The following is a 21,900-nucleotide window of genomic DNA, read 5'->3' on the forward strand; positions in this document are numbered from 1 at the left end:
GGGTAAGGGAAGGGCGGAAGTGGACAAGGGGAAGGGCGGAAGTGGGCAAGGGAAGGGCGGAAGTGGGCATGGGAAGGGCGGAAGTGGCGGAGGCGGGGAGCAGGAGCGGCGGGTGGGCCGCCATGGCGACCGCCGCGGCCTTCGTTGCCCGGCAGCTGGGCCTGCTGGAGGACGAGCGGGAGGCCGAGATCGACGAGAGCAGGTGCCGCTCGGCATTCATTCATTCAATCCTATTTATTAATAATAATAATAATAATAATAATAATGATAATGACATTTGTTAAGCGCTTACTATGTGCAAAGCACTGTTCTAAGCGCTGGGGAGATTACAAGGTGATCAGGTGTGGCTCCCCCTTTTAGACTGTGAGCCCACTGCTGGGTAGGGACTGTCCCTAGATGTTGCCAACTTGGACTTCCCAAACGCTTAGTCCAGTGCTCTGCACACAGTAAGCGCTCAATAAATACGATTGATGATGATGATGTAGGGACTGTCCCTATATGTTGCCAACTTGTACTTCCCAAGCGCCTAGTCCAGTGCTCTCCACACAGTAAGCGCTCAATAAATACGATTGATTGATCAGGTTGTCCCACGGGGGGCTCACAGTCTTAATCCCCATTCGACAGATGAGGGAACTGAGGCCCAGAGAAGTGAAGTGACTTGCCCAAAGTCACCCAGCTGACAGTTGGCGGAGCCGGGATTTGAACCAATAATAATAATAATAATGAGGGCATTTATTAAGCGCATACTATGTGCAGAGCACTGTTCTAAGCGCTGGGGAGGTTACTAGGTGATCAGGTGCCCCACGTGGGGCTCACAGTCTTAATCCCCGTTTGACAGATGAGGGAACTGAGGCCCAGTGAAGTGACTTGCCCAAAGTCACACAGTTGACAGTTGGCGGCGCTGTGATTTGAACCCATGACCTCTGACTCCAAAGCCCGGGCTCTTTTCACTGAGCCACGCTGGCATTCATACATTCAATCCTATTTAATAATAATAATAATGATGTCATTTGTTAAGCGCTTACTATGTGCAGAGCACTGTTCTAAGCGCTGGGGAGGTTACAAGGTGATCAGGTGTCCCACGTGGGGCTCACAGTCTTCATCCCCGTTTGACAGATGAGGTCACTGAGGCCCAGAGAAGTGAAGTGACTTGCCCAAAGTCACCCAGCTGACAGTTGGTGGAGCCGGGATTTGAACCCATGACCTCTGACTCCAAAGCTCGGGCTCTTTCCACTGAGCCACGCTGGCATTCATTCATTCAATCCTATTTAATAATAATAATAATGACATTTGTTAAGCGCTTACTATGTGCAAAGCACTGTTCTAAGCGCTGGGGGGGTTACAAGGTGATCAAGTTGTCCCACGTGGGGCTCACAGTCTTCATCCCCGTTTGACCAGATGAGGTCACTGAGGCCCAGAGAAGTGAAATGACTTGCCCAAAGTCACCCAGCTGACAGTTGGTGGAGCCGGGATTTGAACCCATGACCTCTGACTCCAAAGCCCGGGCTCTTTCCACTGAGCCACGCTGGCATTCATTCATTCAATCCTATTTAATAATAATAATAATGACATTTGTTAAGCGCTTACTATGTGCAAAGCACTGTTCTAAGCGCTGGGAGGATACAAGGTGATCAAGTTGTCCCACATGGGGCTCACAGTCTTAATCTTCATTTTACAGATGAGGTCACTGAGGCCCAGAGAAGTGAAGTGACTTTTCCAAGGTCACACAGCAGACGTGTGGGGGAGGTGGGATTCGAACCCATGACCTCTGACTCCAAAGCCCATGTTCTTTCCACTGAGCCGCACAGAGGTCATGGGTTCGAATCCCGCCTCCCCCACATGTCTGCTGTGTGACCATGGGCAAGTCATTTCACTTCTCTGGGCCTCAGTTCCCTCATCTGGTAAATGGGGATTAAGACTGTGAGCCCCACATGGGACAACCTCATCTCTTTGTGTTCCCCCCAGCGCTTAGAACAGTGCTTTGCACATAGTAAGTGCTTAACAAATACCAGCATTATTAATACTACTAATACTAATAATGATTAGTACTAATTAGTACTACTACTAATATAATAATAATAATATAATAATAATCAGCACTAGTACTAATCATCATCATCATCAATCGTATTTATTGAGCGCTTACTGTGCAAAGCACTGTTCTAAGCACTGGAGAGGTTACAAGGTGATAAGGTTGTCCCACGGGGGGCTCACAGTTTTAATCCCCATTTTCCAGATGAGGGAACTGAGGCCCAAAGAAGTGAAGTCACTTGCCCAAAGTCACACAGCTGACAAGTGGCGGAGCTGGGATTTGAACCCCTGACCTCTGACTCCAAAGCCCGGGCTTTTTCCACTGAGCCACGATTTATTGAGCACTTACTGTGTGCAGAGCACTGTAATAATAATAATAATGATGATGGCATTTATTAAGCGCTTACTATGTGCAAAGCACTGTTCTAGGCCCTGGGAAGGTTGCAAGGTTCATTCATTCAATCGTATTTATTGAGCGCTTACTGTGTGCAGAGCACTGTACTAAGCGCTTGGGAAGTCCAAGTTGGCAACATATAGAGACAGTCCTTACCCAACAGTGGGCTCGCAGTCTAGAAGGGGGAGACAGAGAACGAAACAAAACACATTAACAAAATAAAATAAATAGAATAAATATGTACAAATAAAATAAATAGAGTAATAAACACATACAAACATATATACATATGATCAGGTTGTCCCACGGCGGGGGTGGGGGGGGGGGGGGAGGCGGGCTCACAGTATTAATCCCCATTTTACAGTTGAGGTAACTGAGGCCCAGAGAAGTTAAGTGACTTGCCCAAGGTCACACAGCTGACAGTTGAAGGAGCCAGGATTTGAACCCATGACCTCTGACTCCAAAGCCCGGGCTCTTTTCACTGAGCCACGCTGCTTCTTGTACTAAGCGCTTGGGAAGTACAAGTTGGGCCGCAGGGGGTCCGTGTGTCAGCACAGACACAGGGGTCCGTGTGCCCATGAAGCAGCATGGCCTAGTGGCTAGAGCACGGATCTGGGAGCCCGAAGGTCATGGGTTCTAATCCCGCCTCTGCCCCTTGTCTGCTGTGTGGCCTCGGGCAAGTCATTTCACTCACTCATTCATATTGAGCGCTTACTGCGTCCAGAGCACCATACTAAGCGCTTGGGAGGTACAAGTTGGCGACATATAGAGATGGTCCCTACCCAACAATGGGCGCACAGTCTAGAAGGGAGGGAGGGAGACAACAAAACAAAACATGTGGAATAAATAGAATTAAAGCTAAATGCACATTCACAAAATAAATAGAATCCTCGGGTCTCAGTTATCTGTAAAATGGGGATATAAGACTGCGAGTCCCATGGGGACAGGGACTATATCCAATCCGATTTCCTTGCATCCAGCGCTTAGTACAGTGCCTGGCACATAGTAAGCACTTAAGAAATACCAGAATTATCATTATTATTAATTATTATTATTATTACAGGTCATCCCATCCCTCGGCATGACCATGTTTCCGTCCCTTAAGGTGTCCGCCCACTCCTCAAAGTGTCCGTGTGTCTCCCTGCCCCTCAGTGTGTCCACACGTTTGCTCATCCGCCCCACTGTGTCTTCTCTTTCTTTTGTCCCTCCACCCAGGAGCGTGGGGCAGGGAGCAGTGGACAGAGCCGGCAGGGCTGATCGACGCTGCTTGTAGAAGCAGCGTGGCTCAGTGGAAAGAGCCCGGGCTTTGGAGTCAGAGGTCATGGGTTCAAATCCCGGCTCCGCCAATTGTCAGCTGTGTGACTTTGGGCAAGTCACTTCACTTCTCTGGGCCTCAGTTACCTCATCTGTAAAATGGGGATGAAGACTGTGAACCCCCCATGGGACCACCTGATCACCTTGTAACCTCCCCAGTGCTTAGAACAGTGCTTTGCATCAATCGTATTTATCAATCATATTTATTGAGCACTGTGTGCAGAGCACTGTACCAAGCGCTTTGCACATAGTAAGCGCTTGATAAATGCCATTACTATTATTATTCCTCACCGTACCTCGTTCTCGCCCGTCCCGCCATCGACCCCCGGCCCACGTCATCCCCCGGGCCTGGAATGCCCTCCCTCTGCCCATCCGCCAAGCTAGCTCTCTTCCTTCCTTCAAGGCCCTACTGAGAGCTCACCTCCTCCAGGAGGCCTTCCCACACTCAGCCCCTTCCTTCCTCTCCCCCTCATCCCCCTCTCCATCCCCCCCATCTTACCTCCTTCCCTTCCCCACTGCACCTGTATATATGTATATATGTTTGTACATATTTGTTACTCTATTTATTTATTTATTTTACTTGTACATATCTATTCTATTTATTTTATTTTTTTAGTATGTTTGGTTTTGTTCTCTGTCTCCCCCTTTTAGACTGTGAGCCCACTGTTGGGTAGGGACTGTCTCTATATGTTTCCAACTTGTACTTCCCAAGCTCTTAGTCCAGTGCTCTGCACACAGTAAGCGCTCAATAAATACGATTGATGATGATGATGATGATGATGACTCCAATCTCCCTGCGTTATCATCCTCATTCAACGTGCCAAGCGCTTCCTATGCATCCAGCCCTGTAGTAAGCACTGGGGTAGATGCAAGTCGGTCAGGTCGGACTCAGCCCCTGTCCATTCGTTTCCCCCCCCGCCACCCCCGGCCACCATGCTGCTTGTTTCCCAGGAGCTGGCAGAAAAATGTCTCTCTCAAAGAGCTGCAGCGTCGAGGCGTGTGCCTGTTGAAGCTCCATGTGACCAGCCAGAGGACCGGGCTGTACGGCCGGCTGCTGGTGACCCTGGAGGGCCGGAAGCGGGGCTCGGGCTCGGGGCTGCCCGCCAACAGCTTCGGCCCCGGTACGTGTGACCTCGGCTCAGGTGTGGGCCGCCTCGAGGGGCCCCCGTCCTGTCCTGACGGGGCCTGGGTCTCGATCGGGTTGGGCTCCTCACCCTAAACGTCGTCCGCTTCCCGGCCCCCTGGGTGCTGAGACGCGGGCGTTGGCCCGTAGCCGTCTGTGCTGCTGTCAGCGGGAACCCGAGTGGTTCCGTCAGAGCTCGCCTCCGGCCCCCCGAGCCGGCCCGCTAAATGAGGGCTCTAATCCGAGCCGGGGCCGTTGTGAGCCCTAGCCCCGGGGCCCGGCCCTGCGAGACCCCAGGAGACCGGTGGCCTCACCGGTGTAGGAACAGCCAGGGTCTGTCCTGGGCACCAGCCGGATGCGCAGCCCCATACTGGCCGACGGAGATGCCCAAGGCTCGGGGGCACACGACCCCTGCCCACGAGGATCTAATGACCGGACAGACGGAGAAGGCTGGGCCCCGTGGGAAGGAGACAGGCAGCTGAGTACCAGGTGCCCAGGCAGGACTCACCGGGTCACATGGACTCCGGGCATCTGTCCTAGTCTCCAAGCTGCCGTGGGAGAGTTTGGGTGTGGGGAGGAGTCTGTGTTTTCAGAGTTGTCAGGGTCCCTTGCAAGGAGATAGTGCTGGGGGTCTTTGAGGAGGTGGAAGTGGGGGTCTCCGAGGTGGCTGACTATGAGAGGAGGCAGTGGTGGGGGGTTTCTGAGGCGGCCAACTCTGAGGAGACTGTGGCAGAATCTCCAGAGTGGCCGGCTCTTAGGAGACAAGCTTTGAGAGGAGATAGAGGTGGGGGTGTCTGGGATGGGCGGTTCTGAGAGGAGAATGTGGTGGGGGTAGTCCCACCAGCTTGGCCTAAGGGGTATCGGTGGAGCAAGGAGAGAGGGTGTCTGCCTGGGCCTTGGGGGCTCCCCTCTTCCACCTGCCTGCTTTCTGTTCTGGGGTCTCGGCCCTTTGGTGCTTTCTGCCTCCACTGCCTCGCCTTCCCTCACCCCCCGCTGCCCTCCTGTTCTCTGTTTTGAAGTGGGATCTGTGCAAAGAGGAAATCTTCAAGCGGCCCGTGGCCGATCCCCCATGGCCAGTTCCCCACGGCCGGTCCCCCACTGCTGGGACGTGGCTGGTCCTGAGGCCTTGCTGGGGACCCCTTGGCCTGACCCGGTTGACGGCGTATCCCTTTGCAGGCGACATCGTGGGTCTGTGCACGGGGGCGAGCGAGGATGCCGATCCGGCCAGGGGGGTCGTGACCCGGCTCACCCCCGAGGCCGTCACTGTGGCCTTTGAGGAACCACAGGGGGGCCAGCTCAGCTTGGACCCAGAGAGCACATTCAGCCTGCTCCGCCTGGCCAATGACGTCACTTACAAGCGGCTAAAGAAGTAAGGGGAGAGATGGCCCACCCCTCCCTTCCCCAAGACCTCCACCCTCCTCTGCCCGCTCAGCCTGGACCCTTCCATCCTCTGCCTGCACTGCTCAGAACCCATCCCTCCCCCTCCCCGCTCTTCCCGGACCCCCTCCCTCCCTCCGCTTGCCCTGTCTGTACCCCTTTCTCCCCGTGCCTGCCCTGCCTGGATGCTTTCCTTCTCCCCTTCTCTCTTCGCCCTCCCGGACCCCCCCCACCACCACCCGTCCATCCTCCTCCGACTTGCCCCGTCCACTTTGCCTTGGTCTCTTCTGGCAGGGCTTTAACCCGGTTGAACCAGTACCATTCCGGTCCCGCATCCTGCCTGATCGATGTTCTCTTCGGCTCGTCCGAGCCCAGTGACCCCGCGCAGAACCGTAGGTGTCTTCAGCCTTGGGCATGGCCGAGCCCGGGACCTCGCTCAGATATGCGGGTGTCTTCGGTCTTTGGGCTTGGCCAGGAGTTGTCATGCGAGGTGGGGATTGTAGGCAAGACAGCCGTCCCAGGTCAGCGCTGCTTTGGTCTGCCAAGCAGGCTGATGATAGTAATAATTATTATTGTACTTGCTAGACATTTACTATTTGTCAAACACTGCTCTAAGCGCTGGGGTAGACACAAGTTAGTCAGGTTAGACACAGTCCCTGTCCCACACAGGACTCATACTCTCATTTTACAGCTGAGGTACCTGAGGCCCAGAGAAGTGAAGTGAATTGCCCGAGGTCACACAGCAGCCACGTTGGAGCCGGGATTAGAACCCATGACCTTTTGGCTCCCAGGCCTGTGCTCTATCCATTATGCTAGGCTGCTTCTCCATGCTGCAGTAGTAGTAGTCATGATAGCATTTACCGAGGGTTCTGTAGGGGCAGGGCACTCTGCTAAGTGCTCGGGAAGTACATACTAAATAAGTGAAACATTCCCTGCCCACAAGGAGCTTCCACTGTAACAGGGGAGACAGCTTGAGATGATCGATACCAATAAGGGAGCGGCAGTGAAGGCTTGGCTGTCTCCACAGGCCCCACCGTGTTCTTTGACGAGGCCCTGGATGCGTCCCAGAGGGAGGCCGTGACCTTTGCCCTGGCTCAGAGGGAAGTGGCTGTGATCCACGGCCCTCCGGGCACGGGGAAGACCACTGCTGTGGTCGAGGTAGTGCGGCAGGCTGTTCACCAAGGCCTCAAGGTGAGCTGCCCTGCAGGCCAGCAGGACCACAGGTGGGCTGGGCCATGAGGCCAACTGGGCCACAGGCAAGCTGGGCTACGGGACTGCAACTGCCTCCAGGGCAGAGGCCGGGCCTTCCCCTTTGGTGGGGCGCTCCCGTGGGCTCGATGGTAACGATTGATCAGTCGACTGACTGACCGACGGTTGGATGAGTCCCTCCTCGTTTGTCCATTCCCAGAAGGAGGGGTGCTTCATGGTGCCCCTCCAATTTGGCCTGGAGCTGTCCCTCTTCCCTGTAGGTCTGGGAACCCTGGGTTCCCCTTTCCCCCAATAACCGCCTGGCAGCGCCTCCCTCAGCTGGCTGACCAGTGTCCTCGGAGCCCCACGGGGACCCGGCTGGTGCGGAATTGCTGGGAACCCTGGTTTCCGGCCTTGGGAGCTTCCCATCGACCCTGCTCCTCGACGCCTCGGAGCCTAGAGCCGGGCAAGCCTGTTTCCAGGGACAATCCGATCGAAGAGCTGTCTCACCCCTTCCCTCCTCTCCCCCGTTCCCTCGCCCCTTTGGTCAGCCAGGTTCTGTGGCTGGGGAGATTCAGGTGTGTGTTTGGGCCCCGAAGTACGGCCCCCTCTCAGAGCCGCCGGTCCCCTTCACCTCTTGGAGTTGCACGGGCACCGCTCATCCTCATCCCGGGGCTGCATTTCTCCCAGGGAGCCGCTTCCTTCATGTGCTCCTCCTCCTCTCCACGGCCGGTGAGGCCTCAGTCGCAGTCAGGGCGAGGCTGATGGGCGGCGGGGGGCGGCCGTGCTTGTGTGCAGGTGCTGTGCTGTGCCCCGTCCAACACCGCGGTGGACAACCTGGTGGAGCGCCTGGCCGGGCACCAAGAGCGGGTGCTGCGCCTGGGTCACCCGGCCCGCCTGCTGGACTCCACCGTGCGGCACTCCCTCGACGCCGTCCTGGCCCGCGGCGACGGCGCCCAGCTTGTGGCGGACATCAGGAAGGATATCGACCGGGCTTTGGTGAGAGTTTGCGGCCAGGGAGGGAGGGTCCAGTGAGCGGGGCCCTAGTCCCGGGAAGCGCCATCCCCTAGTCTTCCAGAAGAAGTTAACTGCATCACCTACGCTGCATTTCCTCACTGACTGGAATCGAGTGCCCGCTGTGGGCAGAGTCCTGCATTGGGCCCATCCCGTGCGTAGAGTGCTGAACTAGGTGCTTGGGAGAAAACCCCCCGTGAGAGACACGGTCCCCGCCCTCAGAGTGCTGGCCGTCCCGTGGGGAGGTGGGCAGGCACCGGTGGTCTCTGAACAGTGGGACTGGGTGGGGAGGCCGGCGGGCACCGCTGGTGTCTGGGCAGGGGGAACAAGTGGGGAACTGCAGCTCTGGATGGCGGGTGGGGGGCAGCTGAGGGAAGTTGGCACCGGGGTGCTGATGGGCTGAACGAGTCCTCGCAATGGGGGCGGGAGGCCCGTGGCTGACGGGGCCAGACCACCGGGGATCCGGTGGGGAGGAGGAGGAGAGAGGAGGAGGTTTCAGGTGGGCTGGAAGCTGGGGCGCGGTGCAGGGCGGGGTCCTAGGTGGGGCCCTGAGGGCTCGGACTTCGTTTCTTTTCTAGGCCCAAACGCGGAAGACTCAAGACAAGGGGGAGAAGCAACACCTGCGGAGTGAAGTTAAGGTGCTGAGGAAAGAACTGAGGGAGCGGGAGGAGGCGGCCATGCTGGAAACCCTCACCAGGGCCAGTGTGGTGCTGGCCACAAACACAGGTGAGCTACGGGGGCAGCTTTGTCCGGCGCCGGCGGCTTCGGTGGCTCCAGCCCCGTCCCCGGTGGGCACAGGCGGGCAGCGGGTGGGCGGGCCCCGGGCCCCTCCCGGGTGCCCTGCTTGGCCTGCGGCCGTGACTGTGAGTCACTTAGACTGTGAGCCCACTGTTGGGTAGGGACTGTCTCTATATGTTGCCAACTTGGACTTCCCAAGCGCTTAGTACAGTGCTCTGCACACAGTAAGCGCTCAATAAATACGATTGATGATGATGATGATGTCCCCGCTCTGGAGTGTGGGGCGTCCCCTCCGGTCAGCCCCGCCCATCCGACCCGCTCCGTGTCCGCAGGGGCTTCTCCCGACGGGCCACTGAAGCTGCTCCCCGACGACTACTTTGACTTGGTGGTGATCGACGAGTGCGCGCAGGCCCTCGAGGCCGGCTGCTGGATCCCCCTGCTCAGGGCCCGCAAGTGTGTCCTGGCTGGAGACCACCAGCAGCTGCCCCCCACCATCCTCTCCCACAAGTAAGACCCCACCCGCTCGCTCTCCCACCAACAGCTTTGTACAGATTTATTACTCTGTTGATTTTGCTTGTACATATTTACTATTCTATTTATTTTATTTTGTTAATATGTTTTGTTTTGTTGTGTGTCTCCCCCTTCTAGACTGTGAGCCCAGTGTTGGGTAGGGACCGTCTCTATATGTTGCCAACATGTACTTCCCAAGCGCTTAGTGGCTACCTCTATATGTTGCCAACTTGTACTTCCCAAGCGCGTAGTACAGTGCTCTGCACACAGTAAGCGCTCAATAAATGCGATTGATTGATTAGTACAGTGCTCTGCACACAGTAATTACTCAGTAAATATGATTGAATGAATAAATGAATGAACAGCTGCCCCCACCCTCCTCTACCACACATAAGACCCCACCCGCTTGCTCTCCCTCTGACCGTCTTGTCTGTCAGCGCAAGGAGCAGCAGTACAGTAGTAGTGGCAGCAGCAGCAGCAGTGCTAGTAGTAATAAATATATAATAATAATGATGGTACTGGTTAAGGGCTTACTATGTGCAAAGCACTGTTCTAAGCGCTGGAGGGATAAAAGGTGATCAGGTTGTCCCACGTGGGGCTCACAGTCTTAATCTCCATTTTACAGGTGAGGGAACTGAGGCACAGAGAAGTGAAGTGACTTGCCCAAAGTCACCCAGCTGACAATTGGCGGAGCTGGGATTTGAACCCATGACCTCTGACTCCAAAGCCCGGGCTCTTTCCACTGAGTAGTAGTAGCAGCATTGCTAATAGTAGTAGCAGCAGCACCAGTGGCAGTGCTAGTAGTAGTAATATTCATTCATTCATTCAATTGCATTTATTGAGCGCTTACTGTGTGCACAGCATTATACTAAGCGCTTGGAAAGTACAATTCGGGAACAGATAGAGACTCCCCTACCCAACAACAAGCTCACAGTCTAGAAGGGAGGGAGACAGACAACAAAACAAATAGGCACCAAGAGCATCAATATAAATAAATAGATATATACACGTCATTAATAAAATAAATAGAAGAATAAGTATGTACCTATATACGCAAGTGCTGTGGGGCAGGGAGGGGGTAGAGCAGAGGGAGGGAGTCGGGGAGATGGGGAGGGGAGGAGGAGCAGAGGAAAAGGGGAGCTCAGTCCGGGAAGGCCTCCTGGAGGAGGTGAGCTGTCAGTAGGGCTTTGAAGGGGGGGCGGTGTGCTAGTTTGGGGCCCCGGGTGGTCTGCAGGCCTGAGTCAAGCCCGGTGTGTCCCCAAGGTGCTAATGGCACACCAATCAATCAGTCAGTCGTATTTATTGAGCGCTTACTGTGTGCAGAGCACTGTACTAAGCGCTTGGGAAGTACAAGCTGGCAACATCTAGAGACAGTCCCTACCCAACAGCGGGCTCACAGTCTAGAAGGGGGAGACAGAGAACAAAACCAAACATACTAACAAAATAAAATAAATAGAATAGCTAGGACACCAAGATGCTTAGGCAAGCAGGCATGCTCGCAGGAAAGTGGGAAGGAGGGGCCCGTCTGCGGGAAAAGGGGAGGAGGAAGAGGAAGCGAGTTGAGGGGAGCAGGAGCAGCGCTCACTAGTAGTAGTAACAGCAGTGGCAGTCCTCGTTGTGGTTGGCGTGGTGCCCAGTAGTGGGCTCTGGGAAGGAAAACATTTACCACTCAAGTGACCACAGTAAATAGAGCAGACGTGTCTACCAGTTTGCTGAGAAGGGTGTAAATAAATTCCCAAGTGCCCGAGTTGGCTGAGGTAATAATAATAATAATGATGGCATTTGTTAAGCACTTACTATGTGCAGAGCACTGTTCTAAGTGCTGGGGGGGATACAAGGTGATCAAGTTGTCCCACTTGGGGCTCACAGTCTTAATCCCCATTTTACAGATGAGGGAACTGAGGCTCAGAGAAGTTAAGTGACTCGCCCAAGGTCACACAGCAGACATGTGGTGGAGCCGGGATTCGAACCCATGACCTCTGACTCCAAAGCCCGGGCTCTTTCCACTGAGCCATGTTGCTTCTCTAAGATGACTCTAGGGAAATCTAGGACTCTAGAGAAGCAGCGTGGCTCAGTGGAAAAGAGCATGGGCTTTGGAGTCAGAGGTCGTGGGTTCAAATCCCAGCTTCGCCACCTGTCAGCTGTGTGACTTTGGGCAAGTCATTTCACTTCTCTGGGCCTCAGTTACCTCATCTGTAAAATGGGGATTGAGACTGTGAGCCCCACGTGGGACAACCTGGTCACCTTGTAACCTCCCCAGCGCTTAGAACAGTGCTTTGCACATAGTAAGCGCTTAATAAATGCCATCATTGTTATTATTATTAGGGGGTTGGGGAATTAATTGGGGAAAGCTGGTTGGAGGAGGTGAGGTTTAAGGAGGGATTTGGTTGGGGAGAGGACTGCGGGCTGACTGAGGTGGGGAGGGAGGAAGGGAGGGAGTTCCACGCTGGGGGGGAGAGTGTGACAGAGGGGACGGAGGCGGGAGAGTGCAGAGCGAGGCCCAGCTAGAAGGTTGGCATTGGCTTGGGAGGACTAACATACAGAGTGGAGATTAGTGGGAGACGAGAGCAGATGGGGAAGACGGGGCCGGTTGGGGCAGAGTCTCTGGGCCGATGGTGGGGAGGGGGTCTTGGCTTGACGTGGAGGGACCGGGGGAGGCAGCGGATGGTGTGGAGGAGCGACATTTTGGCAAGATGATCTGGGCTGTGGCAATCAATCAATCTGTGGTATCGATTGGGCTGTGGCAATCAATCAATCTGTGGTATCGATTGGGCTGTGGCAATCAATCAGTCAGGCAGAAACTCCTCACCCTGGGCTTCAAGGCTGTCCATCACCTCTCCCCCTCCTACCTCACCTCCCTTCTCTCCGTCTCCAGCCCACCCCGCACCCTCCGCTCCTCTGCCGCTAATCTCCTCACCGTACCTCGTTCTCGCCTGTCCCAACATCGACCCCTGGCCCATTTCATTCCCTGGGCCTGGAATGCCCCCAGTCCCTCTGCCCATCCGCCAAGCTAGCTCTCTTCCTCCCTTCAAGGCCCTACTGAGAGCTCACCTCCTCCAGGAGGCCTTCCCAGACTGAGCCCCTTCCTTCCTCTCCCCCTCGTCCCCCTCTCCATCCCCCCCATCTTACCTCCTTCCCTTCCCCACAGCACCTGTATATATGTATATATGTTTGTATATATTTATTACTCTATTTATTTATTTTACTTGTACATATCTATTCTGTTTATTTTATTTTGTTAGTATGGTTGGTTTTGTTCTCCGTCTCCCCCTTTTAGACTGTGAGCCCACTGTTGGGTAGGGACTGTCTCTATATGTTGCCAACTTGTACTTCCCAAGCGCTTAGTACAGTGCTCTGCACATAGTAAACGCTCAATACAATTGAGTGATTGATTGATTGATTGGTACTGATTGGTCTCTTACTGTGTGCAGTGCACTGAATTAAGCACTTGGGGGAATGTATGACTGAGCTGGTAGGCACGGTCCCTGCTCACCAGGAACCTGCATTCTACGGATGGCAGCAGTGTCCGGTAGAGATTGGAGGGACGAGAGGCCAGAGGCAGGGATCCTCTCCGCCCTTGAGTCTGGGTTCTTTGGGCCCGGATCACGTCTCCTGCCTTTTCTGTCCTCTCCAGCAGGCCCAGTTTGCTCCCTCCTGCCCACGGCAGGCCGGCTCTCAGTAATCCCTATGGACTGGTTGTACCCGTATTTCTCCTCCTGTTCCCACGGAAGATATGCCATTGTAAACATACTTATATCCAGCCAGCCAACCCTCCATCCACGGATGCTCGTCTCTACCGTGGGATCGTAAAGTCCTTGAGGGCAGGGATGGCACCTCAGATTTTCAATGGGCGATCCCAGGCCCGTCACAGGGCCCTGCACAAAATTCCTGCTCAGTGGAGACTCCCAGTTCTCCTGTTGGATGGGGGCCGTGTTCTCGGAAGAGCCGCATCCAGTCCCGAGTGTGCTGCCGCCCCACACGTGCTTGTGGCCACCCAACAGTTCCCCTGGCCAGGCTGTCGTCCCAGGCAGAGCGTTGGCTGCTTCCCCAGGGCGTTCCCAGCCGAACGGAGCCAAGCCGAGCACCCTGCGGAGTGAGGAATTCCCCCTGCCGCCATCCTGCCCTCCGCACCGCTCAGCCTGACCTGTGCCCACCCGTCCGCTTGAGCGAGTTATCTACTCCTACGGTCTGAAATTCCTCTCCTCCAATTCTTTCCCTGATCCCTCCTATCTGGCTTCCACCCCCTTGGCTCCACAGAAGCCACCCTCTCAAAAGTCATCAATGATCTCTTCCTTGTCAAATCCAGCGGCCTGTATGGCATCCTAATCCCCTTCGACTTCTCAGCTCTCTTTGATACTGTCGACCACATCCTTTTCCAGGAAACATTATCCAACCTTGACTTCACCGACGTTTTCCTCACCTGGTTCTCCTTCTATTTCTGTGGCTGCTCTTTCTCATTCTGTTTCATGGGCTTCTCCTCTGCCTCCCTCCCTGTAACTGTGGGTGGGTCCCTCAAAGCTCAGTTCTGGTTCCCTTTCTATTTTCCATCTACACCCACTCCCTTGGAGAACTCATTCACTCCCATGGCTTCAACTACCACCTCTATGCAGATGATTCCCAAATCTACATTTCCAGCCCTGATCTCCCTCTGCAGTTTCACATTTCCTCCTGCCTTCATCTCTACTTGGATGTCTTGCCTTCACCTTAAATTGAACATGTCTAAAATGGAACTCCTTATCTTTCCATCCCAAACTCTGTCCTTCCCCTGACTTTCCCATCACTTTAGATGGCACTATCATCCTTCCTGTCTCACAAGCCCTTGACTCCTCTCTCTCAACCCACATATTCAATCCGTCATTAAATCCTGTCTGTTTGGCTTTCACAATATTGCTAAAATCCGTCCTTTCCTCTCCATCCAAACTCCTACGCCATTAATCCAAGGAGTTATACTATCCTGCTTTGATTACCACATCAGCCTTGTTGCTGACCTCCCAGCCTCCTGTCTCTCCCGATTCCGGTCCATGCTTCACTGGGCTGCTCAGATCTTTTTTCTACAAAACTGTTCAGTTATTCATTCATTCAGTCATTCATTCAGTCATATTTATTGAGCATTTACTGTGTGCTTGGAAAGTACAGTTAAGCATCAGAGAGAGACAATCCCTGTCCACAATGGGCTCACAGCCTATAAGGGGGGAGAAAGACATCAAAACAAGTCAACAGGCATCAGTGGCATCAATATAAATAAATAGAATTATAGATATGCAGTGTTTTGGGCAGGGAGGTGGGGTAGAGCAAACGGGGTGAGTCGGGGCGATGGGGAGGGGAGGGGGAGCTGAGGAAAAGGGGGGCTTAGTCTGGGAAGCCCTCCTGGAGGAGGTGAGCCTTCAGTAGGGATTTGAAGGGTGGAAAGTGTGATTCTTATATCTATGTTATGTCTGTGTTTTCCCACTCCTCAAGAACCTCAACTGGTTGTTCATCCACCTCCACATCAAAAAATGGAAACTCTTCACTATTGGCTTTAAAGCCCTTGATCACTTTGCCCCATCTAACCTCACCTTGTTACTCTCTTACTACAACCCACCTGCACACTCTGCTCTTCTGATGCTAACCTTCTCACTGTATCTCGATCTCATCTAGCTCACCACTGACCTCTCACCCTGGAACACCCTCCCTCCTCATATCTGACAGGCAATTACTTACTCTCCCAACCTTCAAAGCCTATTGAATGGACATCTCCTCCAAGAGGCCTTCCCTGACTAAGCCCTCTTTTTTATTCTTCCACTCTCTTCTGTGTCGCCCTGACTTGCCTCCTTTATTCATCCCGCCTCCCAGCCCCAAAGCACTCATATACATATCTGTAACTTATTTATATTAATGTCCGTCTCCCCCTCTAGATGGTATGCTCATTGTGGGCGGGGAATATGTCCGCTGTATTGTTATATTGTCCTCTCCAAAGCACTTAGTACAGTGTGCTGTACACAGGGCTCAGTAAAGACGATTGACTGACTGCCTGACTGAATTCCCCCGCTCCCCCGTACTCCCCACCCCCGGTCTCCCCTCCCGTCTCGATGCAGGGCGGCCACGCAGGGTCTGGCAGTTAGCCTGATGGAGCGCCTCGTGGAGGAGCGGGGCGACAGGGTGGTGCGCATGCTTACCGTGCAGTACCGCATGCACCAGGCCATCATGCGCTGGGCCTCCCAGGAGATGTACGATGACCGGCTCACCGCACACCCGTCCGTCGCCGGTCATCTCCTGAGGTAAGTGGCCTGACAGGGATGGAGCTAGAAACCAAGTCCATTAGCGAGAGGACCCAGCCCTTCCCCAGTCCTCTGACCCCTTTGGGACATATGTCCAGGCCGGGGGGCACCGAGCATGCAGGAGGAAATTGTCAGGTGTTTCCTCCAGAAGCTTCCCAAACTGGCGGTCCCCCACTCTGCTCACCCCCGGGGCCCTCCCCGAGGGAGAGTTGAGCTGCCCGACACGGCACTTTGGCCACCTGGCCGGAGCACAGCCAGTCACAGGGATGGGGCTGGGCTGGGGGTGGATGCCGGGCCAGGTGGGCGTCAGTGCTTAGCACAGTGCTGTGCATGCGGCGCACGTTCAGTAGGTAGACCCCCGACCAGTTGATTGGGGAGGCCCTCAAGAAGCTGCTTTTCTGCTGAGGAGCTGTCAGGGCAGAGGGGCTGCTGGGAGGAGGAGGCAGAGGCAGGAGCTGCCTGGGTTTAGGTTTGGGGCGAGGGTCTGGCCAGAGATCGGCGGCTGTTCCCATGTCCAGTTGGAGGGTCCGTAGTCCCTCTGCCGAGGCTTGAACTGAGAACATAGCGGTGCTCCCATCAAGTCAGAGACAGGGCCTGGTGGGCGTTGTGGGCAGGGGAGATGTCTCTTATATTGCTTTTATTATTGTTCTCTCCCAAGCGCTTAGTACAGTCCTCTGCACATGGTAAGTGCTCAGTAAATACAAGTGACTGACTGACTGGCTGAGCTGCCAGTCCACAGCCTGCTGCCCAGGGATGGGGCTGGGCTCCCCACACTCCCCCGGCCTCCTTGGCTCCCCTGGTTCCTCACACTCCCCCGGCTCCCCACGCTCCTCCAGGCTCCACAACTGCCCGTGGGGTTCAGGACTGGCCAGCTGAGAATCAAACGTTCCCCGGGCCCCTGGGGGTCCGACTGGGGCTGTGGGTTGGGAGCGGCCACCCCCGGGGCGAACTCGGGGCATTCTAGAGTAGGGTCCCAGCCATAAGAAGCCGTGGGGTTAAGGCTGGGCGCCCGACCCCGAAAACGAGGGGTGGGTCATCCCCTTCTTCCCAGCCCGAGGGGAGGGGGGTCTGGGTCCAGGCACAGAGCCGCAGTCTTCCCCGACACCCTGCAGGGACCTGCCCGGTGTGGCCTCCACCGAGGAGACAGGAACCCCGCTGCTGCTCATAGACACTGCAGGCTGCGGCCTACTGGAGCTGGAACAGGAAGATGAGCAGTCCAAAGGAAATCAAGGTACTGGCTGGCCACCCGGGGGTGGGGGACAGGGTCGACATTCTAGGCATGTGTGTGGCCGCTGGCAACGGTTTGCAGGTGAGGGGCTTACGGGAGCTGGCTCCGTGGATAGAGATCAGGAGGGACGGAGGGGCGATCGGTTTGGCCCCCCCACCACCCGCCAAGTCCCCGATCTCATCCCCCGTTGGTTTAACTCCCACCAAGCAGGGCTCTGGTCAGGTGTCAAGCCTTCCTGGATCCACCGTTTCAGTCCCTCTTGGGCGGGGGGCTCGAGGCTGGCATGAAACTGTATCTAACCCAGCCCTCAGCCCAGTGGTTGGCACATAAGAGGCACTCTGCCAACACCTCAAGCGATCTGCTGCCTCCTCTCATCAGCCAGCCTTAGGGCACAGGGGGAGTGGGTTTCAAGAGAGAGAGAGGAGAGTTTATGCCGTGTTGGATTGACGAGCCCAGTTGGCCCGCTTGTCCTGGAGACAGGGTGGGGACGGCGCGCAGGCAGGTGAATGATCCCCCTTTTAGAATAAACCCCCTTTTAGACTCCCTTTTAGAATAAACCCCCTTTTAGACTCCCCTTTTAGACTGTGAGCCCACTGTTGGGTAGGGACTGTCTCTATATGTTGCCAATTTGTACTTCCCAAGCGCTTAGTACAGTGCTCTGCACACAGTAAGCGCTCAATAAATAAGATTGATGATGATCGGGGCCGGTAATGGAGGTCTGGGGGCCACCAGCCCAAAGATGAAGTCCAGAGTGTTTCCAGGAGCAGAGAGCTGTCCCCTGGGGTCCCCAGGGTCAGAAGCAGCCAGGACCAGTCAATCTATTAATGATATTTATTGAACTTATTGTACAGAGCACTGTACTACACGCTCGGGAGCGTACAATATAACGGAGTTGGTTTTCTGTCCTTAATAAGCTTACAGTCTAGAGGGGGAGACGGACAATTTAAGTAAATTGTGAATATGGACATAAGTGCTGTAGGACCAAGGGTAGGTGAATACCAACCACCCCAAAGGAACGAATCCAAAAGGAATAAATGACGCAGAAGGGAGAGGGAACTGGGGAAAAGAGGACTTAATTGGGGAAGGCTGCACGGAGGTTTGGCCTTGCAGGCTTTAAAGGTGGGGAGAGCGGTAGTCTGGCGTATTCGGAGGGGGAGGAGTTCCAGGCCAGAAGGAGAATGTGGGAAAGAGGTCATCAGCGAGATAGACGAGATCCAAGTGCATTGAGCAAGTTGGTGCTAGAGGAGTGAAAGTGCTTGGGCTGGGCTGGGCTGGAGGAGGTAATCGGTGAGGTAGAGGCAGGTGAGCTGAGTGTTTTAAAGCCAACGGCGAGGAGTTTCTGTTTGGTACAAAAGTGAACGGGCAACCACTGGAGGTTCTTGAGGAATGGGGGCACGTGGACTGAACGTTTTTGTAGAAAAAGGATCAGGTAGCAGAGTGAAGTATTATCTGTAGTTGGGAGAGACAGGAGGCAGAGAGGTTGGCGAGAAAGCTGATGCGGGAGTCAAGGACAGAGTAGAAGCAGCGTGGCTTAGCGGAAAGAGCCCAGGCTTGGGAGTCAGAGGTCGTGGGTCTTAATCCCGCCTCTGCCACTTGTGAGCTGTGTGACTTTGGGCAATTCACTTCACTGGGCCTCGGTTACCTCATCTGGAAAATGGGGATTGAGATTGTGAGCCCCTTGTGGGACAAGGGAGTCCAACCCGTTTGCTTGCATCCACCCCAGCGCTTAGTACAGTGCCTGGCATGTAGTAAGCACTTAGCAAATACCATAATTATTATTATTATTACTGTTAGAACTCACTGGACTGGGCCAGGAGGTGGGCTGGAAGGAGTCACTGGTGAGCATGGTGAGAGCACGGGCTCCCAGGGGTCAGAGGATCAAGTTCCCAAGGCTCGCCAAGAGAGTCAGTGGGGAAGAAGTGACAGCAGCGGGGCAGCCGGCTGGTTTGAAGAGAGGGAAGAAGGTGAGAAGGTGGTTGGATCGGCCAAGGGGGGACCCGTGGGTTGCAGAGGAAGGGGCTGCAGGTCCCCTGCCTTGGAGCCGCAGCATCAGCAGGAGGCCGAGATGCCCAATGGGAGGGCTGAGGGTGGCGGCTCGTGTGTCTTCCCGGAGAATGGGCCAGAGAGGAGGAGAGACTCCCTACCACCCCCTGTCACCCCCTCCACTCCCTCCAATGGGAGAGAAAGCCCAGGGCGGAGAGCATGGCCCCTGCATTGAGGGCGAGACGCAGAGAGGCAGGGAGGCTGGAGCTGCTGAGCCAGGACGGAGTCCAGGGGGTGTCTGCAACGGAGCAGGGGGTTCCAGTGGGATGGAGCTGAGTTTGTGTGTGGGGGGGGTCACATCTCCTCCAAAAGGTATTCCCCGTTTAAGCCCTTTTTTCCCCATCTCCCTCTCCCTTTTGCGAGTCTGTGCACTTGGATCTGTGACCTTCGGGCATTAAATAGGTGCCCCAGTCTCAACCCCACAACACATAAGTATCTTTATGTATATTATAAATCAGTCCCTTCTGCACCACTCATACTTGCTCTTTCATTCATTCATACTGTGTGCAGTGCTCTGCACACAGTAAGCACTCAATGAATGCGATTGATGATGATGATTCATCCTCCCTGCCTTCCCTAAAGCACATATGTATATACCTGCAATTTATTTATTTATCTATCTATTTATCTTAATGCCCTCTAGACTGTGAGCTCATTGTGAGCAGGGGATGTGTCTGATGTTATGTTGTACTCTTCCAGGTGCTTAGTACAGTAAAGCGTTCAATAAATACGACTGAAGGAATGAATGAATGAACATCTGTCTCCCCCCTCTAGTCTGTAAATTCTTCATATGCAGGGAACATATCTGCCAACTCTTTTGTATTGTAGCATTGAAAAGCGGCACGGTCTAGTGGATAGAGCAGCAGCTTGGGAGTCAGAAGGACCTGGGTTTTAATCCCAGCTCCTCCAATTGTCTGCTGTGTAACCTTGAGCAAGTCACTTCACTTCTCTGGGCCTCAGTGCCCTCTTCTGTAAAATGGGGATTAAGACTGTGAGCCCTGTGTAAGATAGCGACCGTCCAACCCGATTATCTCGTATCTACCCCAGTGCTCAGAACGGCACCAGGCGCAGAGTAAGCACTTAACAGCTATCACAGTTATTACTATTATTATTAGGCTCCCAAGGGTTTACTCACAAGTGCTCAATAAGTACCATTAAGAAAAGAAGAAGAGGGACGAGCCCGTGGTTAGGGGTGTGCAGGAACCATGTGAGGTATTGAGGGGCACGGTGATGGAGAGCGGTGATAGGGGAGGGGGTAAGAAGAGAACAACCTCCTAGCTCTTCCCACTCCAGTCCGTACTTCACTCCGCTGTCTGGTTCATCTTTTTACAAAAACATTCAGGACATGTCACCCCCACCTCCTCAAAAAATCTCCAGTGGTTGCCCAGCACCTCCTTATCAAACAAAAACTCCTCACCATTGGCTTTAAAGCACCCCATCACCTTGCCTCCTCTTACCTCACCTCGCTTCTCTCCTACAACCCAGCCCATTGACTTCACTCTTCTAGACCTAACCTTCTCACTGTGCCCCGATCTCTCCTGTCTCACTGCCACCCTGGACCATGTCCTACCTCTAATCTTAAATCTGACAGACAATAACTCTCCCCCCTTCAAAGCCTTATTGAAGGCACATCTCCTTCAACGGGCCTTCCCAGTCTAAGTCCCACTTTTCCTCATCTCCCACTCCCTTCTCCATCACCCTGACTTGCCCCCTTTTTTTTCTCCCCCGGCCCCACCAGCCCCACAGCACTTGTGTATATTTTTGATGTCTGTCCCCCTGCCTCTAGATTGTGATCTTGTGGGTAGGGAATGTTGTATTGTACTTTCCCAAGTGCTTAGTACAGTGCCTTGCATACAATAAGTGCTTAATAAATACGATTGAATAAGAAGCTGCCTGGTTTAGTGGAGAGAGCCTGGGCTTGGGGGTAAGAGGTCGTGGATTCTAATTCCGGCTCCGCCACTTGTCAGCTGTGTGACTTTGGGCAAGCCACTTAATTTATCTGTGCCTCAGTTACCTCATCTGTAAAATGGGGATTAAGACTGTGAGCCCTACGTGGGGCAACCTGATTAGCTTGTATCTATCCCAGTACTTAGAACAGAGCTTGGCACATAGTAAGCACTTAACAAATACCATCAATGTTATTATTATTATTCATTCACTTGTATTTATTGAGCACTTACTGTGTGCAGAGCACTGTATTAAGCACTTGGGAAGTACAGGTTGGCAACATAAAGAAACGGTCCCTACCCAACAACGGGCTCACAGTCTTGAAGGGGGAGACAGACAACAAAACAAAACATGTGGACAAGTGTCAAGTCGTCGGAACAAATAGAAGTAAAGCTAGATGCACATCATTAACAAAATAAATAGAATAGTAAGTATGTACAAGTAAAATAGAGTAATAAATCTGTACAAACCTATATACAGGTACTGTGGGGAGGGGAAGGAGGTAGGGTGGGGAGGATGGGGAGGGGGAGAGGAAAAAGGGGGCTCAGTGTGGGAAGGCCTCGTGGAGGAGGTGAGCTCTCAGTTGGGCTTTGGAGGGAGGAAGAGAGCTAGTTGGACGGATGTGCGGAGGGAGGGCATTCCGGGCCAGGGGAAGGACGTGGGCCCGGGTTCGACGGTGGGACAGGCGAGAACGAAGTACAGTGAGGAAGTGAGAGGCTACAGAGGAGCGGTGGGT

The 21,900-nt window shown here is 54.2% G+C and overlaps 1 protein-coding gene across 1 annotated transcript in view; it reads left to right on the forward strand.

Annotated features, from left to right (window-relative positions):
• The first annotated feature begins 122 nt into the window (after positions 1-122).
• Positions 123-21,900, forward strand: part of IGHMBP2 (immunoglobulin mu DNA binding protein 2) — a 32,774-nt gene continuing 10,996 nt past the window's right edge. The window contains exons 1-10 of the mRNA XM_038764023.1: positions 123-202; positions 4,691-4,860; positions 6,039-6,231; positions 6,534-6,631; positions 7,267-7,430; positions 8,226-8,426; positions 9,020-9,167; positions 9,512-9,686; positions 15,764-15,946; positions 17,059-17,177. Coding sequence (XP_038619951.1) covers positions 123-202; positions 4,691-4,860; positions 6,039-6,231; positions 6,534-6,631; positions 7,267-7,430; positions 8,226-8,426; positions 9,020-9,167; positions 9,512-9,686; positions 15,764-15,946; positions 17,059-17,177 — 1,531 coding nt within the window. The remainder of the gene's footprint in view (positions 203-4,690; positions 4,861-6,038; positions 6,232-6,533; positions 6,632-7,266; positions 7,431-8,225; positions 8,427-9,019; positions 9,168-9,511; positions 9,687-15,763; positions 15,947-17,058; positions 17,178-21,900) is intronic.

The sequence above is a fragment of the Tachyglossus aculeatus genome, chromosome 22, assembly GCF_015852505.1.
Source record: "Tachyglossus aculeatus isolate mTacAcu1 chromosome 22, mTacAcu1.pri, whole genome shotgun sequence".
Classification (NCBI taxonomy): Eukaryota; Metazoa; Chordata; class Mammalia; order Monotremata; family Tachyglossidae; genus Tachyglossus; species Tachyglossus aculeatus.